Genomic DNA, 19,283 nt, shown 5'->3' with positions numbered 1-19,283 from the left:
ACATAGAAATGCTAAATTTCTAGGGTGCGAAACAGTTGGTTCGATTTTAATTGTTAACTTATTTGCTTTTGGGTCATCCCGCTCGGTTGAAGAGTGAGTGAGGCAGTGAGAGAGACAATCACCATGGCAACATAAGAGCGTAGGCTTCGTACAAGTCGCAGTCGGCAGAGCGTCGAATTTATAGAAGTCGCAGCCGGCAGAGCGTCGACTCTATAGAAGTCGCAGTCGGCTCGTTGATGACAGTGGCTATTGATGACACGCGGTACTGCAGGTATAAGTCATACTATGATTCGCAATATACGCAAAACTACGGAAAAGCAGCTGTGCCGGCTGCTCAATAAAAATGTCTATAAATTACCTTAATTAATGACGAAACAATATAATTTAGGCGTTTTACATAGTTGGTTATAGTCAATATCAAATTAACCGTACATTATCTGAAATCAATTACATTATCTGATTACGTAGCACACGTCTCAGTGGCCACGGAGTTTTTATAATCCTTCTCCGTGGGATCTTCCTCTAAATGTCCTAATTGCTCACTGTATAATAAGGGATTCACCAGATGATAGGTCTGTTGCCGTCCACACTCTACGCCAGGCTAGGGTGCCTCACGTTGGACGTGCGCTTGAAGCCTTCAGCTGCTGTGAAAACCTTCAGCTTCTATTTTCCTGCTACTCTAATAACACCGGTCGCCAAGCGCAGCATCCGCAAGGACAACGGCCACTCCGCTCTGGCGCTGTTATGGCCAGACAGATCTCCTCTTTTCTACTTCACTAAAATAAAAATAAATACTTCACTAAAACAACTATTTTTAATTTACTATAACCAATTGGCTGAGGATTGTCCTGCCCTATTACGTTGGTTTCCTGCTGTATCGCACGATAACTTTTTGAAAACTTTGAATACGAGGTGTAAAAGTTTCCGTTTCTGTTGTCGATCTACAGCAGTTTCAAGTGTGTACTTCATTTTGAAAGCGTTACCTGTACGCCTGCGGCGTTGCGTTGCATTCGGTGCACACGAGAAAGTAAGAGTACAAAAGAACTCGTCGCTCGACGCTCTTCGCTGTACTCTACGCTTCAGTTGTGGTCACATGCGAATTTAAATATATTCCGAATTTTCGAAATGGTATTTATTGAATATTTGGTTTTATTTTGTGATGTTTACTTTCGATAAAAACTGGCCCCCCCACTTATTACTTTGCAAGAGAAAGAACTCGCAAAAGGGTTTGCTAAAAGAAAAACAAGGGTTGACCCCTTCGTTGACCCTCACCTCCTTTTGACTTGTCAGGTTCTAATAGCTTTCAAATGGTAAACGCCCAATAACTTGTCGGCCTTGTTTGCTAATTTGCAGTCAGGTCAACATTTATTCGGACACCCGTGACATTCAACTTTATTCATAAATAATTCAAAAACTTCGTAACGGAAACCAAAATTCTATATATCATATTTAAAATTAACATTCATATAATAAAAAAATTAAAAAGTTATTACTTAAACATAAGATAAATTCTCAAATTAAAAAGTATTTATTCTCGCACAAAGATTTTTCGGGCACTTCATTGAAATGTATATAAATACGATATCCTTTGTTTTAAAAATGGTTAATACTCAGTGGGTCCTCCCTTAGCATTTATGAGAGCTTGTAAACGGCTTTTTATTAGTTTGCTCGTCTAAGTATTAGTAATATTTTCCCATTTAACTTGCAACACCGTTTTCAGGAATTCCTGGGGAGAAATGGCATGTTTACGTATCCTTTTTTTAATATCCCATACATGCTCTATAGTACTAAGATCTGGTGATTATGAAGGGGTTTTAAGCTGCTGGCATATTCAAATCAGCCACTCTTGCACCAAATAAGATGAGTGTTTCCGATCGTTAGAGAAACCTGGAGAGAGTCTCCAGGTTTAGCCCAAGTTTTTTAGTACTAGGAAAAAAAAATTCCTCTAAAATATTTTTATATATGTGGTTTTATTCATTTTATCGGTAATGAAGACCATTTTGCCAACTCCACTCTTAGCTACACCGCCCCAAACCATAACATTTCCGCCACCATGCTTTACAGTTGGGATTATGTTTTTTTCTTTCATGGCTTCATTGAACTTATTTCATACTTTAGGCGGGTCATTATTTCCAAATATATTAAATTTAGATTCGTCACGTTGTTGTTTGCGTGCAGTTTGGTAAACTCCATACGTTTTTTATTATGTCAGAAATATGTATATGGCTATCGGCGAGCATTTTACCATGTAAACCGGCCTTGTGTAGTTAGCTTCGGATGGTTTGGGCACAAACTTTTTTTGTGTCACTTCCTATTCCTATTTTTTTTATCACTATGTATTATGTAAGATGATTTTCCAATTATACTAACGATTTTCTAAATGTAATTTTAGAATACATTTTGCAATTTTAATGACAAATATTGATCACGTCCCATTTCGTCCAATCGAGTCTCAAAACTAACTAAATCCAGCAATAAGAAGCACACAGAAGCCAACTCCGAACTAATTATAAATAAAGTTCAAAAAATAATTTCCGAATACCGCTGCATTCAGAAATAGAAGACACAAAATGAGAAACGTACGTATAAAATCATTTTATTAAAATGTCTTTAGAAAACACCTGTTTCATTGAAACGCAAAAAAAGTAGTTCAAATTCTGAAAGTTCGAACAAATAGTCGGCTAAACTTGATAATACAGAGAGTCCGATAAAATGTTGTGCTGACTGTATATGTTGGACTGATCTTCTTTATTACTAATGTTTTTATAAAAACGGGTGCCAGCCTGCTATTATCTCCTACCTTTCAATGAACGACTCGGCTACACAAGGTCGCTACCTGTGCTCGTATAAAATCTGTAAATTCTTTCCTTGCATGGCCTAATCTCTCTATTTCCCCTAGATTTCAAATTAACTACTGGTTCTGGTCGATTATTCCGCAAGGAATTAAAATACTATAGTAAATTTCTAGAAACCTGATTCGATAAGTCATGAAATTTTTCCATGGTAAATATTTCCCTGAAATTTGTGAATTTTACTTTTGGCAGCGGTAATGCTACCGTCTAAGGGGAACTGGCTACCGTTACTAGGTTTCTACCTCCGCCGAATCTTACTTTGAAAGAAACGATTGAATTTTCGACCACCATATCCACCATATATTCCATTGGAATTTTAATTTTTTTTATGAATTATTAATATTTATTTATTTTACAGGGCATTCTAAATGATGTCAACCCTATATATGCATATATTCTTAATTAGCAACAACGCCCGAGTCGGTCCAGCAATGTTCGTCTGTTCGTCTGTCCTTCTGTCCGTCTGTCCGTCTGTCCGTTTCTACGCAAACTAGTCTCTCAGTTTTGAAGCTATCTGAATGAAACTTTGTAGTTAGTCTTTTATATACTCTCACTCGTATATCGGATCGTATGTCGGAACGGGCCGGATCGGACGACTATATCATATAGCTGCCATAGGAATGATCGGAAAATTTTTACAAAAAAAATTATAGCATTTTCAGTTTTCAACAGAATTTGATCAAATTTGATATATAGCCATTTTATTATACTCTACAATTTTGCGTAAAATTTATAAAAATCGGACTACTATATCATATAGCTCCCATAGGAACGATCGTTAGATATAGAGGAAAAATGCAAATCTGTAAATGTAAAATTGTAATTATAATATTTATATGTGAATAAAATGAAAGCAGGTACTACTGCATTGTTTGTTAACATAAGTATATATAATTTATTTTGTATTGATTCCTAGTCATCGAAGTTCTATCTGCAAGGGTATATAAACTTCGGCGTGCCGAAGTTAGCTTCCTTTCTTGTTTCAATTTATTTTATTTTATTTTTGAATGTTCTCGAATTTTATTTTTTTTTTATATAGTTCACTGTTTTTTTTATTTTTTTTCTTTATACCCTTGCAGGGTATTATAATTTCAGTCAGAAGTTTGCAAGGCATTGAAGGAGGCCCCTCCGACCATATAAAATATATCGCTGCTATGTTTATACCAATTTCTTGGTACAATGCGTCCTCAATACATGTGCACACTACATTTAAGCTTGTTTCCCAGAGTCTCTTTTACAGTGGACCCAGGCGATACGCACGGCAAATCACCTGTATGGAACTATCTGGGATGGTCAAGTAAATACTGCCAATATAGGTCTTAAAATTGTCGTATCCCTTCATATAGCTGGTCAAAATTACAACGCGAAACTTCTCTACTACAATTATAATAACTCCAAAACTGGGTTTGATAGATTGCATGACCTCTGCATGGAAACAGGCGTTAATAACACACTCGTCGTTGGATGCTTTAGCACTCGCATAACGAACCTACAGGGTATTGCGGACAGTCAGAAAATCTCAAGAACTTATGCCGAAGATCGAAGAAATGAATAAATAAAATAGCAGTAATGGAAACGAACTCATGAAAATATTCGAGTTCTTCCTTCTCCCAAACGGTGGAACGAGTATCTTCCAAAATTTAGATGGCTTGATTAAAACCAAAGCAATCTGGATAGATATCTGATTAACTAATTTGTGGCTAACCCGACCTCTGGTCTACAATTTATCATGTCCTGTATTGTAAAATCAGTAGCACACATGCCCCCAGCAACTTCGACTGGAAATAAGCCATAGTTTGACATAGAATGGAATACGGGTAGCACGCTTTCTTTTGATATTTATTATAATAATTAGGCGATTTTACGGAACGAGTCTCAGTTAACCGTGTTCTTAGAGATTTCCAGTTTGGCTTCCGGAAGAATTATTCGAGAATAGAGAGCATTTTCGTTCTCTCCAATTCAACTTATTTGTGTTGAGGACTATAAAGTTCCGGTTAAGTGGGTTAGGTATTTCTGCGCTGCTTTTTAATACTATAGCTTGAATTTACATTGAAAACGGACGCCTCGGATGGTTGTCACCTCTTGTTAAAGTTTCCAAATATCACAGTAGTAAAACAGGATGTCTGCTTAGTACCTGTAGGATGTTTGCAATGCAGTGAAGGAGTCATCTTTGACCATATAAGGTATATGTTTGAATACATAGGTAGTCAAAAGTATTTACACAACGACCATTTTCACAGTCAAATTTAATTTAAGTTTTTATTCTTGTTGTTGTTGACCGATTTCCCTGAAATTTATCATTAATATTATTAAGTCAAAAAGGAAAGTCTTCGAAAAGGAAAATTCGAAAGTTATCGGTTCATATAAAAATGCTATAAGTAAGGGAATAGATGCATCTACAGTGTAATATTTACACATAATTTGTTTTCGTCTTAATTTTAATGGTATTAAAACCCTGCAGTACCAGTCATCACTATTCTTTAACATTTCATTAATAGTCAAGGCGTTGTTGATAAATCATCGATGAATGAATGAATGAGCCATACAAATTGTTGATGAATTTAACATGGGCATGTCTTAGGCTGTCATCTACAACAATTCATCAATACATGGTACTGCCGACAACTGCCGTCTAGACTACTGTCGTAACTGTATCGTGGGCAGAGTAGTAAAAGTCGCAGTCGGCAGAGCGTGGCCTCGGTAGAAGTCGCAGACGGCGCGTTGATGACAGTCGATGACAGTGGCCTATTGATGACATGCGGTACTGCAGGGAATTCATAATCTCATAAAGTACTTTATTAATAGTCAAAATTTGCTTTGGTATCTATAAAGGCTTTCTATTGGAATTCATAATCTCATAAAGTACTTTATTAATAGTCAAAATTTGCTTTGGTATCTATGAAGGCTTTCAATTGGCTAGAATTGAGTTTATTAAACTATTTCCAAAATAAAAAGACACATTTGCTTATAGCATTGCCCTTTGAACCGTTATATTTTGTTTTCTGCTTTATTCTGAATAGATCTATGCGATAAAAAAAAAATTTCAGGGGATTCTCAACTCCATCGGCCATTTCGAATTCACAATTTTGGATGCGTAGCACATATCGATCAGACAGTCGCAGCGAATAGTCTAAACTTAGTGCTCGGAAGAAAGATGCGTTTTCCAAGTGCTGTTGACAGTCGTTTTTGCATTATTTTTCTTTTCTGAAGATGAGGCGTAATAGACATGTTTCAGGGCAAGGTTACTTTTAAATAATTGAGCTGTTTAATCAGTTTTATGTCCGTTGCTAGCGACCTACGTCCAACGCCATACCTTACTGACATAACATTCATTTTGTCGGTATTTATCTGCAGGCTTTATAAAGCACAGAACTTTGCTATGTTTTTTAATATATGTATGTAGTATATAGTATTTGTAAAGTTTACTTATAAAGTCATATTCTCTGCATCCCTTAGGGTTTCATTAAAGTCGGCGGCCAAGAAAGTAGCCCGATCGTAAACATACAAGACAAAGAAGAAACCAGCACGCTGAAGTTTGTTTACCCTTGCAGACTGCAATTCGATCATTAATAATTAATATAAAAATTAATAAAATTATTTGGGTTTTTATTTCACAAGATTTTTGTTCTGTTCACAATGGATATTCCTTTAAGACTGAAATCTAAGTTTTTTACAATTCTGTATGAAACCTAGGCGGCTCTGAATAATTTTGAGAATTATGCTCTCGTTGCATCAGCCACCAACCTTTGTTTACAATATTGAGCTGGGTCTTTTGTTTGTATCAAAGCGCTGCAGTGCTGTGACTGTTTATGTTTACGTTAAAGGCTTGGGTAGAATTTCTTAAATATCAAGTGCTGTGTTATTAAGTAAGGAGGCTGGGGTGTCGGAAGATGAACATGTCACAACATGATAAAGGCATGTCCTCATGACAGCACAGGGTATAGTTGTGGTAATTCTTGTAGTTGTTATTGTGGTTGTTTTTCTTTTGTTACAATGTTTTGGGTACATTCTTAAATTTCCACATTAAAATTGGTATTATACTTAATATTAAAATTGAAAATGTTATAACAACTGTTATTTTGTAAACTCTGTGTTCATTGTTTTGTTAAAAAATAATATCTTTCGTTTCAATATACGATAAAGGTTTTAATTTTTTGACAATATTGCTTACGTAAACATTTTGTGCGTATTCTATGCTTGTACTACATGCTGATATTTCATTCAAAATTACAGAACAGATTAATAGATTGTTTCCCTCAATTATAATATTGTCTTTCGGTAAATTCCAAGTTATTATTGTATTTGGTTCAATGTAATTCGGCCAGTAGGCTTAAATGGGTTATCTAGTTTACCATGAATTAGGGTTGCCTTTCTGAATTTAGTATTTCCTTTGAATTCTTTTCTATTTCTATTGATATTCTGAATTCCAGATTCTTTTATTTGTTGGTTATCATAATTGGGTGTACCTGCGTAAATAAAAATGTCAGCTGGGGTTCTGCCAGTGGAATTGTGTTTTATTTTATGGTTATATGTGTACAATATTATTTCCATCTTCATTAGACGATTTTCTTCATTTTCATCGGTATTGATTTTGCGAATTTTCTCATTAAGAGTTTTGTGAAACCGTTCTACGTCTGCTATACCATTCTTGCTTGTTGTTATTTGCAGTTCAACGCCCTCATTCTTTAAGTGAAATACTCATAAAAGCGCTATCTCTATCTGTTTTTAGTATTATTGGTTTTCCCATATTATTAAATATTCGGATGAGTCCTCTTCGGACTTCCATCCAATCCTCACAATCTAAATCAATTGCACTAGCAAATTTTGAGTACAGGTCAATGCATGTTAGATAATTTTGATTTCTAATTGTGTAAATATCTACTTCATATTTCTCCCTCGAATTTTCCACATCTGGTGTAATGTTCAATGTGTGTGATGTATCTCTGTGCTCGATCTTGGCACGATTACAAACATCACATTCGCTAATTATGTTTTGAATAAGTTTTTGAAAATCTGTGTAGTAATAGGTTTCTTTAAAAAGCCTGACCATTTTCTCGATTCCTAAATGCAACAATTTTCTATGGCTGCTTAAAATAACTTCCTTTAATTCCGCGTAACTTTCAATGTTTTTAGTTTTATATTGGTTTTTAATAACTAAGTTGTTTTTGAATTAAAGATTTCTTGGAATGCCCTTTGAAATATTTCGAAGTCTGCCTCATTTTCAATATACAATGTGCTTGATTTTGCACAAAAGTGATCTATGAATATTTGTTTGGCTTTTTCATTGTTCAAGCTATTATACGTTATTTTTATTATTTCCTTTTTGAAATAGTGTGTGGTATCCACATTTTCTGTGTCACCCCTAATCCTTTCGACCTGTCTTTTAAAATAATTAAGTGGTTTTTCTGTGAGCGGTATTAAATAACCAATATCCTGCTCAGCGCTGTGCACAGTAGCTTGTGTACTACTATCCTCATAATAATTTTCCTCAATTCGAACTCTGGACAAGGCGTCTGCTACATGATTCAATTTTCCCTCCAAGTATTTTATGTCAAAGTCAAACTCCCTCAATTTTATTTTCCACCTTTGCAACTTCATATTGGGTTCTTTAATGTTGCTGAGCCAATGTTGCTGATCACCTACTATCTCAAATTTTCGCCCGTACAGGTAGGGCCTCAACACCTTTGTTGCTCATACTATGGCCAATAACTCTTTTTCAATTGTGCTGTAGTTTTCTTCGTGTTCATTTAATGTGCGGCTAATATAATTAATGGGTTTGTTTTCTTGATAAGATAGATAGTTAAAACTTTTTATTGAAATCTGGGCAAATAAGTATAGAATCATTAATTATTAATTTAAGTTTTAATTTATTGAATGCTTTAATGTAGCTTTCGTCATTTATTATTATTTTAGCCCCCTTTTTCAAACACTGTGTCATTGGTTTTGCTATATTAGCAAATTAGGGAATGAATTTTCGATAGTAGTCACGAAGGCCCAGAAATAATTTTATTTCTCTTTGTGTTTTTGGGATGGGAAATTTTACTATAGCCTGGATTTTGTCTAGATTTGGTTTGACACAATGTGGTCCAATTTTGTGACCAAGAAAAACTTCTCATAAATTCACATTTATTCAATTGTAGTTTAAGATTTGGCTCTCTTAATTTTTTAAATACTTCCCTTAAAGAGTTTAAATGTTCGTCAAGTGACGCAGAAAATATTATGATATCGTCGAGATAAACTAAACAATGTATATTTATTAAATCTTTAAGTATGTGATTCATACATCTTCGGAATGTTGCTGGGCATTTTTCAATCCGAATGGCATACGTGTGTACTCAATATGACAATATTTAGTCGAAAAAGCGGTCTGTTTTATGGATTTCTCGTTCATTTCAATTTGATGAAAGCCTTTGGCAATTTCAATTGTTGTAAAATATTGACAACGTCCTATTGTCCTGAGTATTTCATCCTTATTAGGGATGGGAAATCTATCGCTTATTGTTATCTCATTTAGTCCTCTATAGTCGATTACGATTCTAAACTTCTCTATACCTGTGGCATCAGCCTTTTTTGGTACAATCCACAATGGACTACTGTAGGGTGATTGGCTGTGCTGAATAATTTTCTGATCCAACATCTCTTTTATTTGTTTCTCAACTTCCTATTCGAAAGCAAAAGAGTAACCATACCGTATTGTGTATTAATTTCATGCTTAACGACACTCGTGAAAGTCAAATTGTCACCTTCACGATATTGAATGTCATTGAAACTTTTTAGTAAATTAAGTAGTTTAATTTTTTCTTCTTTGTTTAAATGATAGAGTCGATATTCCTGTCTCCTTCCCATCTCACTTTTTTTTATTGCGTAATTAATTTCTTCTGTATAGTTTTCTGGTTTTAAAAATGCTTCAAAATGCTCTTATTTTATATATAGCAATTTTATATCAGTCTTAAATTTTGTGTAAAATTTCATGAAAATCGGACGACTATATTATATAGGTGCCATACAAACGATCGTTTGATGTAGAGGAAAAATGCAATTCTGTTAATGTAGAACTGCAAATATAATATGTATAGGTTAATGAAATGAAAGCAGCAAAGACTTTATAACTTATAAGATGCCTCACGGCCATACATTCGTTTTGCAATATGAGGCTAATTTTTTGATTCAAACGAGAATGGCGCTCTCCCTGCTCTCACAAAGTTGAGAGCGTAAATATCTAAAAATAGAATGCGTTTGCATGTATGAGTAAACACAGAACAAAAAAGTGCGCATGTGTGCGTGAATATGTGTGTGCTTCTGTTCGCATGCCCAACGACGAAAAATTAAAATTTTATATTTTGGCTGAAGACCGCTTGTTAGGTAGAGAGGGGGACGAGAACGGCAGCAAAAACAGCTGATGTATACATGTGCATATCGATGTGTTTGTTTGTTTTGATTTTAGTTTGTTTACATTTTAAAAGTGCTTGAGTCCCTTTATATTGTTCTTTTTTTCTTTATTTTTAATTATATTATTTTTATAAGTAATGCAAAAAATAAAAATAATTCGTTTAATTCCAATATTTAAATATGTATGTATATTATATATTTGAATTATTAAATATATACATATATTAAATATTATTATTATAATAACAAAAAAATACCATTTAAATTCATTTTTATATATGTACTAGCTGTACCCTGCCACGTTTCTCTGTGGCATATTGTGGTTAAGAGGGCACTTCTGAATACATCAATGTTCCGGCAAAATCATCTTCCTGGCATAAGGTGAAGAAGGCAGTCAGAGTTGTCGCTGGCGGATTCAGGACTCTTTCTTGCACATTTCTTTCTGTGAAATAGATACGTTGACCATTCTCCAAATGGACTGCCAAGTGAACTAAAGCTGGATAGCGTTCATGAATGGGGAACGAACAAATTCTCCATGCAACCTCGTTGCTGCTTTTGTATCTTCCAGCCTGGTATTGAGATATTTCATCGACAACTCGTACTGCATTGCTGTCCCCATTTTCTGCCTGAACACCAAAAACTGCCATATCGCTGCCTTTATTCACGTACTTGCAGATATATTTAATCGATTTCACGGAATTGCAATATTCTACGTTGATGTGCGCTTTGTATGATTTTGACAATAGTGTTGAGTATGGAACCACCCAACGATTGTCTACCTCAATATCACCAATTCTCATGTTTAAAGTTGCCGAAGTCCCTCCATCTTCAGTTGACCGTCTCCTATACAGAGGATATCCATCGTCCCCTGTTACGGTGTTGGCTGTAAATGCTCGAGGATATCGCTTGGAACACTTCCCGTCTACCATGCATGGTGAACTTCGGTTGAGGGTACCACATGGGCCATGGATCATGTTCTTGATGACAACTGCATGCAAATCTGTATCAACCTCTGCCCGTGGAATCTCAGCGCATATTACATTGTCAATTTCGTCTGGAGTAATTTTATCATACAGCCAAATCAGTATGTGCGCATGCGGCAATCCTCTCTTCTGACATTCTACTGAATACATCCAGCACCGCTCAGATCCCAAAACTCCATGTTTCACAATGAAATCCATCAGTGACTTGAGCTTTTGTCTAAAAACACGGGCTGTGATGTCATGCCTATCCCTATATGATTGTCCAGGAAATAACAGCTGAACTATCTCGTCCCAAGCTGGATTGCATGTGAAGGTGATAAATAAGTCTGGACGGCCGTAGCAACGAACATATGCCTGGGCATCTTGAGCATATTCATGCATGTGGCTCGGACTACCTATGTATGAGGATGGCAAAATCGTGAGCTTTCCAACGTTGGTTGTATTACGGTCATTCATCACAGCATCCCGCAAATGTATAAATTCCTCGGACCGAAGTTTCTTCTGATTCAATCGGAGGAACAGCTAACGTTGTTTCAATTTTTGCATACATATCGACAATGTACTGATGAAACAACTGACGACATTTCAATATATGATTGCAATCGGTCCTCCGAACCATTAACCTGTATGAGTAAAAGTTCATCGCGCAGCCGCGTCTCTCGGATGGAGGCCCGTTCTTCGTCAGTCATATTCGCAATCTTACGTCTTTTTGCTTCTGTATTGCGAATACGACGACCCAATCTCGACTTCTTTGGTGGCATGACTTCGTTTCTTACTGAACCTGAACAAAAAATAAAATTTGTATCTCCAATTTCTTCTTTCAATATGTTTTTAATGTTTGACAGGAAATGCTTTGATTTGCTTGTAGAGGGCGCAGTAGTAGGGGCACGGGGAAACGCTAAAAAATAGATATATTCGCAACCGCAGATAAGCTATCAACATCAAAAGTAGTCAATAACCGAGCTGGAACCTCAACGCATCTTCTCTAAAAATTTGGGCATAAACGGTTCAGAACTTTTCAAGTTTCTTCTTTCAATATGTTTTGAATGTTTGACAGGAAATGCTTTGATTCAGCTGGCTGCCTGTAGATGGCGCAGCAGTAGGGGCACTTGGAAACGCTAAAAAAATAGATATATTCGCCACCGCAGATAAGCTATCAACATCAAAAGTAGTCAATAACCGAGCTGGAACCTCAACGCATGTTGTGTAAAAATTTGGGCTTAAACGGTTCAGAACTTTTCGAGTCTATGAAGGATGTAGACACGAACAGAGCATTTTTATATATATAGATTTATAATTATTCAATTCAATTGACTTAGAAATAATATTTATTTATATATACATATATGGGCAATTCTCTGGTGTCGAATGCGACATTCGTACGCATTCAAACTAAAAAAACACATGTGCCAAGACTTTATTTTAATTTTATAAAAATTGAAACGTATAGCTCTTGGTTAGCACTATAATTGGTGCTAAGGTCGATTTTGAACCCTTGTTTGTTTTCAAGATATTCACTAAAATGTACTGCGTTCGCACGCGACAAAAATAGAAGTTACATTTGCAAAAAACAAGTTTAAGCTCTGATTTCAGCGAAACGTGATGAAAAATTGTAGTAAAATAAATTTTAATGAATTACGCAATGAATTCTCTTCATAATTTGTTTGGTTTGATTTTAAAATATTAAGTAGTTATTTTTTAAATTCAATTTTAGTCCCGGTCGCACGCGACAGTTTGGAAAGCGATAATTCAAACTAAAATTGTACGAATATTGATGATCGCATATGTCCTTTTCCACTTTTTATTTACTCTTTGGGTTTTCTATGTGATATAAGAAAGCAAAAGTCAAAGCAAAATCCCTTTGTTTAATAGATTGACATCAAAACAAAACATGCAATTTTTTATGCCTTTTTTTGATAAAAACAAAATTTTTTGCATTTGCGCGTGTTTGACATCGATTTTTTTGAAACTTATTTTAGAAAATGAAAAATTCTCTTAGTCTTGATCATCCTGACCAATTTTTTTTATAATCATGTTAAAAATACTCGTTTTTAAGCAATTTTATGTTTTTGGCCGCGGTGGACCTTTCTGGAGAATTGCCCATATATAAATATATATATAAATTATAAAAATAAAATAAAATAAATGTACAAATTTGTAATAAATTCAACCGCGAAATCGGTATTTTGAGGCACGCCATGTTGCTGTATGCGTATGAGAGAGCTGCTGGCTCTAGAGCCATCACGAAAACATTGCTGTATGCGTGAGAGTGCTGCTGGCTCTAGACTCTAGAGTCTAGAGCCAGCACGAGAGAGCGGCTAGAGCCAGCACGAGAGAGCGGCTGGCTCTAGAGCGCTCTCTCGCTGGCTTTTGAACGAAGTGCGAGAGAGCCTGGAGCCAGTTCAAAAGCCAGCACGAAAAAATCGTGTGCAAAAAAATCGTATGGCGTTACTAATCTTATACTTATACATCTTTGAAAGCAGGTATTACTTCATTGTTTTTTTTTTAACACAAATATATATAATTTATATTGTATGGATTCATAGTCATAGAAGTTCTATCTGCAAGGGTATATATACTTCGGTGTGCCGAAGTTAGCTTCCTTTCTTGTCTGATGTGGTTTAGCGCTGGGCAGAAGCAGAGCAGATGTCCCGGTGTCTCTTGCTCTGTAGGTTGCTTTCAGCTTCTAAAGATTGCATTGTATGGCAGTCCCAACTTCATTGCGTGCGAACCGATCGCCCAATGTCCCGTGGTGAGTGCCGTAAACCTGCTAATATTTGCTTGCTGTTGGATAGCAGTTCACTGGTACGTTTCTTGTCGTACCTCGGCTTTCCTTCCATTCCATTCCTTATTAGCTATCTGCTTAAAGTGGTCATGGATCCTTGTCTGGATCGCGTTTAGGGAGATCGGTAATTCTAAGTCAGAACTTAGCCCTGCCGAGCCTGCATGGTCTAGTTCGTCTGCCTTCTGATTTCCTGGGATCTCGTTGTGTCCCGGTACCCATGTTACTTGTACCTTATTGTTGTCGGCAAGTCTATTAAGGGCCTTCTTCCATTCTGCCACTAGTCGTGAGTTCGTTTTCACGGCAGCTAAGGATTTCATAGCCGCTTGGCTATCCGAGTAGATTTGCACTCTGTTTCCCCTGAGGTCCTGCCTTAAGGAAAGTTTGACTGCTTCCCTTATGTCTAGTAACTCAGCCTGAAAGACCGTCTCTGAGTTAGAGAGATTGAAAGTCTTTTCAATTCCCCAATTTTCAGCGTAGATCCCAGCCCCTACGTCGCAGCTCATTTTTGAGCCATCGGTGTACTACTATGCCCCTACTCCAGTCTTCCCTTGATGGGTATGAGGTCGAGAATGCGTTCCCGAATTTCATCTCCGCGATCATGTAGTCGGTCTTAACGTCTGTGTTAATGCCGCTGCTTCCAAGAATCTTGCCGTGCCCGGCGCCGTAATCTCTCCAGCAATTGCTTGCCTTCAGTCTTACTGCGCTCTGTGCTGCAATGTCCTTCACGAACAGCTCTATCGGCATTATATCCAGGATAGCGTTGAGAGCAGCCGCGGGGCATGAGCGTATTGCACCCACGGCCCCCGCACTCACTGCCCGTCTTTTTTATCCAGAATTACTCCTAGATACTTTGCTCGCTCCGCTAGTTTTAGCTCCATGCCGTTTATACTGGGCATGTTGAAGGGTGGTATCTTAATTCTTCGTGTGAAGAGGATAAGTTCCGTTTTAGTCGGGTTGATACCTAGTCCTCAGGTTTTTGCCCATTTATTTAATCGACCAAGCGCACCCGTCATTATTTCGCTAATAACGTCAGGGTATGGTCCTGATACTGGCAGTACTACGTCGTCTGCGTATGCAACTGCTTTGACTCCACCCGTATTGAGATCTGTCAATATGGCGTTCATATTTGAGAGTCAGAGTAGGGGCGATAATACCCAGCCGTGAGGTGTGCCTCTCTTCACAGTCCGCGTGAGGTGAGTGCCACTCAGTTCGGCTGTGATCGTCCTGCTCTTTAGCATGACCCCGATCCACTCTCTGATGCCTCTCTTAATACCTAACAAGTTGAGGGAGCCCAGGATAGAGTCGGGGTTTACGTTATTGAACGCGCCTTCGATGTCTAGGAAGGCTGCCATTGTGTATTGCTTGTGTTGTAATGTCTTCTCGACATGATGTACTACTATGTGTAGCGCTGTTTCCGTTGATTTTCCTCTGCGGTACGCATGCTGCGCATTCGAGAGGTTATGTCCTTCTAGAGATTCCCGGATGTGGACGGCCAGGAGTCTCTCTAGTGTCTTCAGGGCGAAGAGGGAGAGACTTATCGGTCTATAATCCTTTGCTAGGATATGCCCCTTTCTTCCCGGTTTCGGTATAAAAATGAATTTTGCCTCCCTTCACAACAGTGGGATGTGCGTCAGTCTTAAACAAGCTTCGTAAATGGTTTTTAGCTATTTGCAAATGCTATCCTTGGCTGATTGTAGCATTGCCGGTATTAAGCCGTCTGGGCCCGGGCTTTTATACTTATTGAAAGAATCTATTGCCCACTGAATTCGCTTAGTGGTAATGATGTCTTTCGTAGGTGTGTCCATTTGAGTGTTCGTTCCCTCCTCGGGTTCCGAGCGCACCCTTAGGCTTCCTGGAAAGTGGGTGTCAACTAGTAGCTCTAGTGACCCTCAATTGTTGTCGTAGCAGAGCCGTCTGCTCTGTTGATCATGGTAGGGCTTATGTGCCCTTTAGCGAGAATTTTGCTTACTCTCGCCGTGTCCTTTATGCCTTCTAGTGACTCGCAGTAGTTTTGCCAGGACTCTTTCTTGGCCTTGTATACTGCCTTCTTGGAAATTTTTTGTGCCTCTTTGTATGTTCCCCAATCCCGGGTTACATAGCGGTTGTTGAAGGACTTTCTCGCGCTCTTTCTGAGCTCGCTTAGTTCCTTTGTCCACCACGGTGGGTATTGCTTCTTCGAGAATGTTAGCTTACAAGTGTCTTTGAAGGCGTTGTTCAGAATATTTGTTAGGTCCTCCACCTCCTTGTCGAATGCCTTTGCAGTAGATATAGTCTTGATGCTCCTGCCGTTTACTTTAGATTGGACAATTTCGCTGAAATTGTTCCAATCCGTCTTACTGGGGTTTCTTCTTAGCACCTGTTTCTTAACTGGTGTCGTTATCTCAAAGAAAATGTACCTATGGTGTGAGAAGGAGTGCTCTGTCGAAACCCTTCAGTTTTCGACCCTGTACTTATTATGTTCTATTTGTAAGGTGAGGTCTAACACCTCTTCCCAACCTTGAAAATTTTCCGTGCTCGGAAAGATGAAGGTCGGCGTATTCCCATATGTAATATGTAATATGATATGTAATAAGTATCGTAACATCTACAAATAATATTGTCAAAGAGTGACTCAGCTCTTTCGTTAGTCTCCGAACTCCCCCAGAGCGTGTGCCTCGCATTCGCATCACACCCGAGCACCGAGCACCATGGGGTCGTCTTCATCACTTCCGCCTATTGCAGCAGCTTGACTACCGGCTCAGGCGAGGCCGGCTCGTCATGGGCCATGTACGCCGATGATATGGTGACTCCGCTCCCATCTGCCGCCACGAATCTGGCCACTGCTAGGTCAGGTGTTCTAAGATTGGAACAGAGAAAAGCATTAAAATAATTCTTGATTACAATGCAAGCTTTCGACCTACCATTCGTGTTTGTGCACAGTAGTGTGTATCCTTGGATTCTCAGTCCAGCGACTTGCCTGTCTCGTGAGATTAGCTGAAGCGTGCGAGCTGCGCTTCAAGTTAATCTGCACGATTCTCGACATCGATATTGGTGGGGGTGGCGTCAGGAGATTTGTCGTCGATGACCATGTCGTCCAACAATTTGTTGGTGTCATCGACCTCCTCCAGAATCTCGTCCGGCTCGGCCAAGAAGACCTTTATCTTGGCCTTCCTAATGCCGTACCGGACCTTGTGGTCATTTGCCTTCAGCTGTGGCAGACAGCGCTGGTTAATCAACAGGAAGAAAGGCTGGCTCGCCTTCATTTCCTGCTCTGCTCTGAGGATAGTCCAGTTCTCTGTATGGATGTCTAGGTTCTGGGCCTTCAGACAGGCAATCACCCTTGCATGGTCAGTTTGGCCCTTTGGTAACCAGATGCGAGCTCTGGGTCTCCTTGGGATCTCCCTGGCGTGGACTAGCCTAATTTTAAGGCCAGCCCATGTGTCGCTAATCTTAGCAACACACTCCGCCAGGAAGCTTCGGGAGAACCCATCGTCGCACCTGATGACCCGGTGCCCTCTGACCACGTCTGAGGAGTCGAAGGAGGGGATGGGGCCGGTCGGCATGCTAACCAACCTGTCGGTCACCATGTCGGCCAATTTGGCCTCGATCTCCTCCCACTTCTCCGACAGCAGGCGACCGTCGTCATTGAGCTCGTCCATCAGAGCCATAGCAAGACTGTCCCTGGCCACCTCGCTAAATTTCTTTGTCTTGCTGACAAAGTTAATTGCTCTCGGTTTACCCTGTGGGTCCTTCGCTCTCTTAGGTACACTTTCGCTCAATTCCTGTGAACGAATTCGCTTCGCCTTCGAGGGCTGGACCGCCGACGGGTTAGCCGTTTTGTATGCCTCGAATTCCGCGATCTCCGCAAGGAATTTGGCCTTGTCCTCGGCATCCCAAGGGTCAGTCTTGCCCTCAGCCTCGTTCTTGGCTATCTTGCCGAGAACGAAGCGGGCTCTGTTGACCCTCGCTCGTCTCTGATGGTGAGACATTTTAGCCATCTCTGAGGTGGTGCCTAGCTGAGCCCCACCTGTGTGTTTAGCTTGGAGAGTGCTACTCGCCCTCCCCTCGGATTGCGACCCTTCTTCGTCGGTCTCCGATACAATGTGAGATGCCGCGACCAATCTCGGCCTCAGCATCTCCTTCTCGTCCTTCGTTGACAATTTTTGGGGTTTATCCTCTCCCGGGAATTCCGAAGCTCGGTTTGTAGTATTCATTTCATTGCATGAACGTCCGCTTTGCTCGACATGGCAAGCGCAGATAGCCAGAGAGGGTTTGGGGCTTTGAAGACAGGTCGACCGCAGCTTCGCCCCAAAACTGCGGCAAAGTCACGTACGACCCAGGGTTGCCTGGCCCTGGGAAAGCTCCGTGCAGACAAAGCTGGATTAACTCCTCAGTTGCGAACCTGGAAGTCAGTGTGCACGGGTCGCGTCACACACCTGACTTGAGGGGAGGCTGATTCAAGACTAGCCTAAGTCCGCCCGACTACAATTGGTCAGCAATTCCAGCCGCCCTCGCTTGGAGAGTATAGTCGCACTACCGATGGTGTACACAGTTACGGCGGGTGACACAGTGATCCGTTGATCCCCCTGTCCACCCTATCAGCTGACGGCCTGAAAAGAAATAGTTGAAAGAGTTTTTCTGACAGAAGCTAAGTGTGTGTTAAAATTACCAAAAAGGTTTCGGCACCCAAGAGGCGATTGCCTCGTCAAAGGGATTGATTAGCGGCGCAGAAAACGACTCGGCGATTGTACCGGCAGCCGCAGCCAGCACAAACGCTCAGAAGAGGCCCGAAAAGCGGCCAAAAGAAAGCTCTCAAAAAATGTTCGCGCTAGTCGGCGCGCATGCGCTCCGAACAATTAAGATCAGTTTTTTTTTTCAGTGCAGTATTTTCAAAATAATTTTTCTAAAAAAAGTAGTGGCAGTGAATACACAACCCCGTTGAATAGCTGGAAAAAAAAGGAAACCTAGAAGGAATACGAACCAAACCTCCCGACTAGAGAAAGGAAGAGAAAAAGAAGAATAAAAGAGAGAAATTCCAAAGAATATCTTACATTCTTTGGTAATTGATTTAAAAGTAAATTTATTTTTTTTTTACAAAAAAAAGGTGGTACTGTCAGGCAGAGGGCAAAGGCGTTTCTGCAGATATAGTGCGAGAGAAGTGAGGAAAAGTCAATTTCGTCTCTACTTGTCGCTAGTACATTTGCAAAGTCGGTTTTTTATGATATGTTGGATGCTGAACTGTGTTTTCTCCCCCTCAAATAAATGTATATAGCATTACTGTGCCCCCTGAAAGCG

The 19,283-nt window shown here is 39.2% G+C and overlaps 2 protein-coding genes across 32 annotated transcripts in view; one reads left to right on the top strand and one right to left on the bottom strand.

Annotated features, from left to right (window-relative positions):
• Positions 1-19,283, top strand: part of LOC110177636 (chromatin remodeler ATRX homolog) — a 597,323-nt gene that overhangs the window by 430,885 nt on the left and 147,155 nt on the right. For 3 of the 31 annotated variants that reach the window (XR_015273288.1, XR_015273281.1, XR_015273298.1), the window contains 2 exons: positions 2,393-2,579; positions 3,211-3,741. The exons of 23 other annotated variants lie outside the window; for them this stretch is intronic. Coding sequence is in view for 1 of the 8 variants with exons in the window: in XM_086840130.1 (XP_086696256.1) it covers positions 3,932-3,969 (38 nt within the window). In the remaining 7 variants the exon portion in view is untranslated. Of the gene's footprint in view, positions 1-2,392; positions 2,580-3,210; positions 3,742-3,931; positions 12,036-19,283 lie in introns of those variants that run through there. 5 more of the 31 variants (XR_015273279.1, XR_015273296.1, XR_015273287.1 and 2 more) reach the window with 3 other exon arrangements.
• On the bottom strand, positions 11,140-18,202 carry LOC147644819 (uncharacterized). The gene has a single exon (XM_086840223.1). It carries the CDS (start codon positions 18,200-18,202, stop codon positions 17,009-17,011), a length of 1,194 nt encoding a protein of 397 aa, XP_086696349.1. The 3' UTR covers positions 11,140-17,008.

This window comes from Drosophila serrata, unplaced genomic scaffold (assembly GCF_035046125.1).
Source record: "Drosophila serrata isolate PLE 108 unplaced genomic scaffold, ASM3504612v1 contig_88, whole genome shotgun sequence".
In the NCBI taxonomy this organism is placed as follows: domain Eukaryota; kingdom Metazoa; phylum Arthropoda; class Insecta; order Diptera; family Drosophilidae; genus Drosophila; species Drosophila serrata.
Note: the sequence above shows the minus strand (reverse complement) of the source record. Positions and strands in the feature narration are given on the sequence as shown.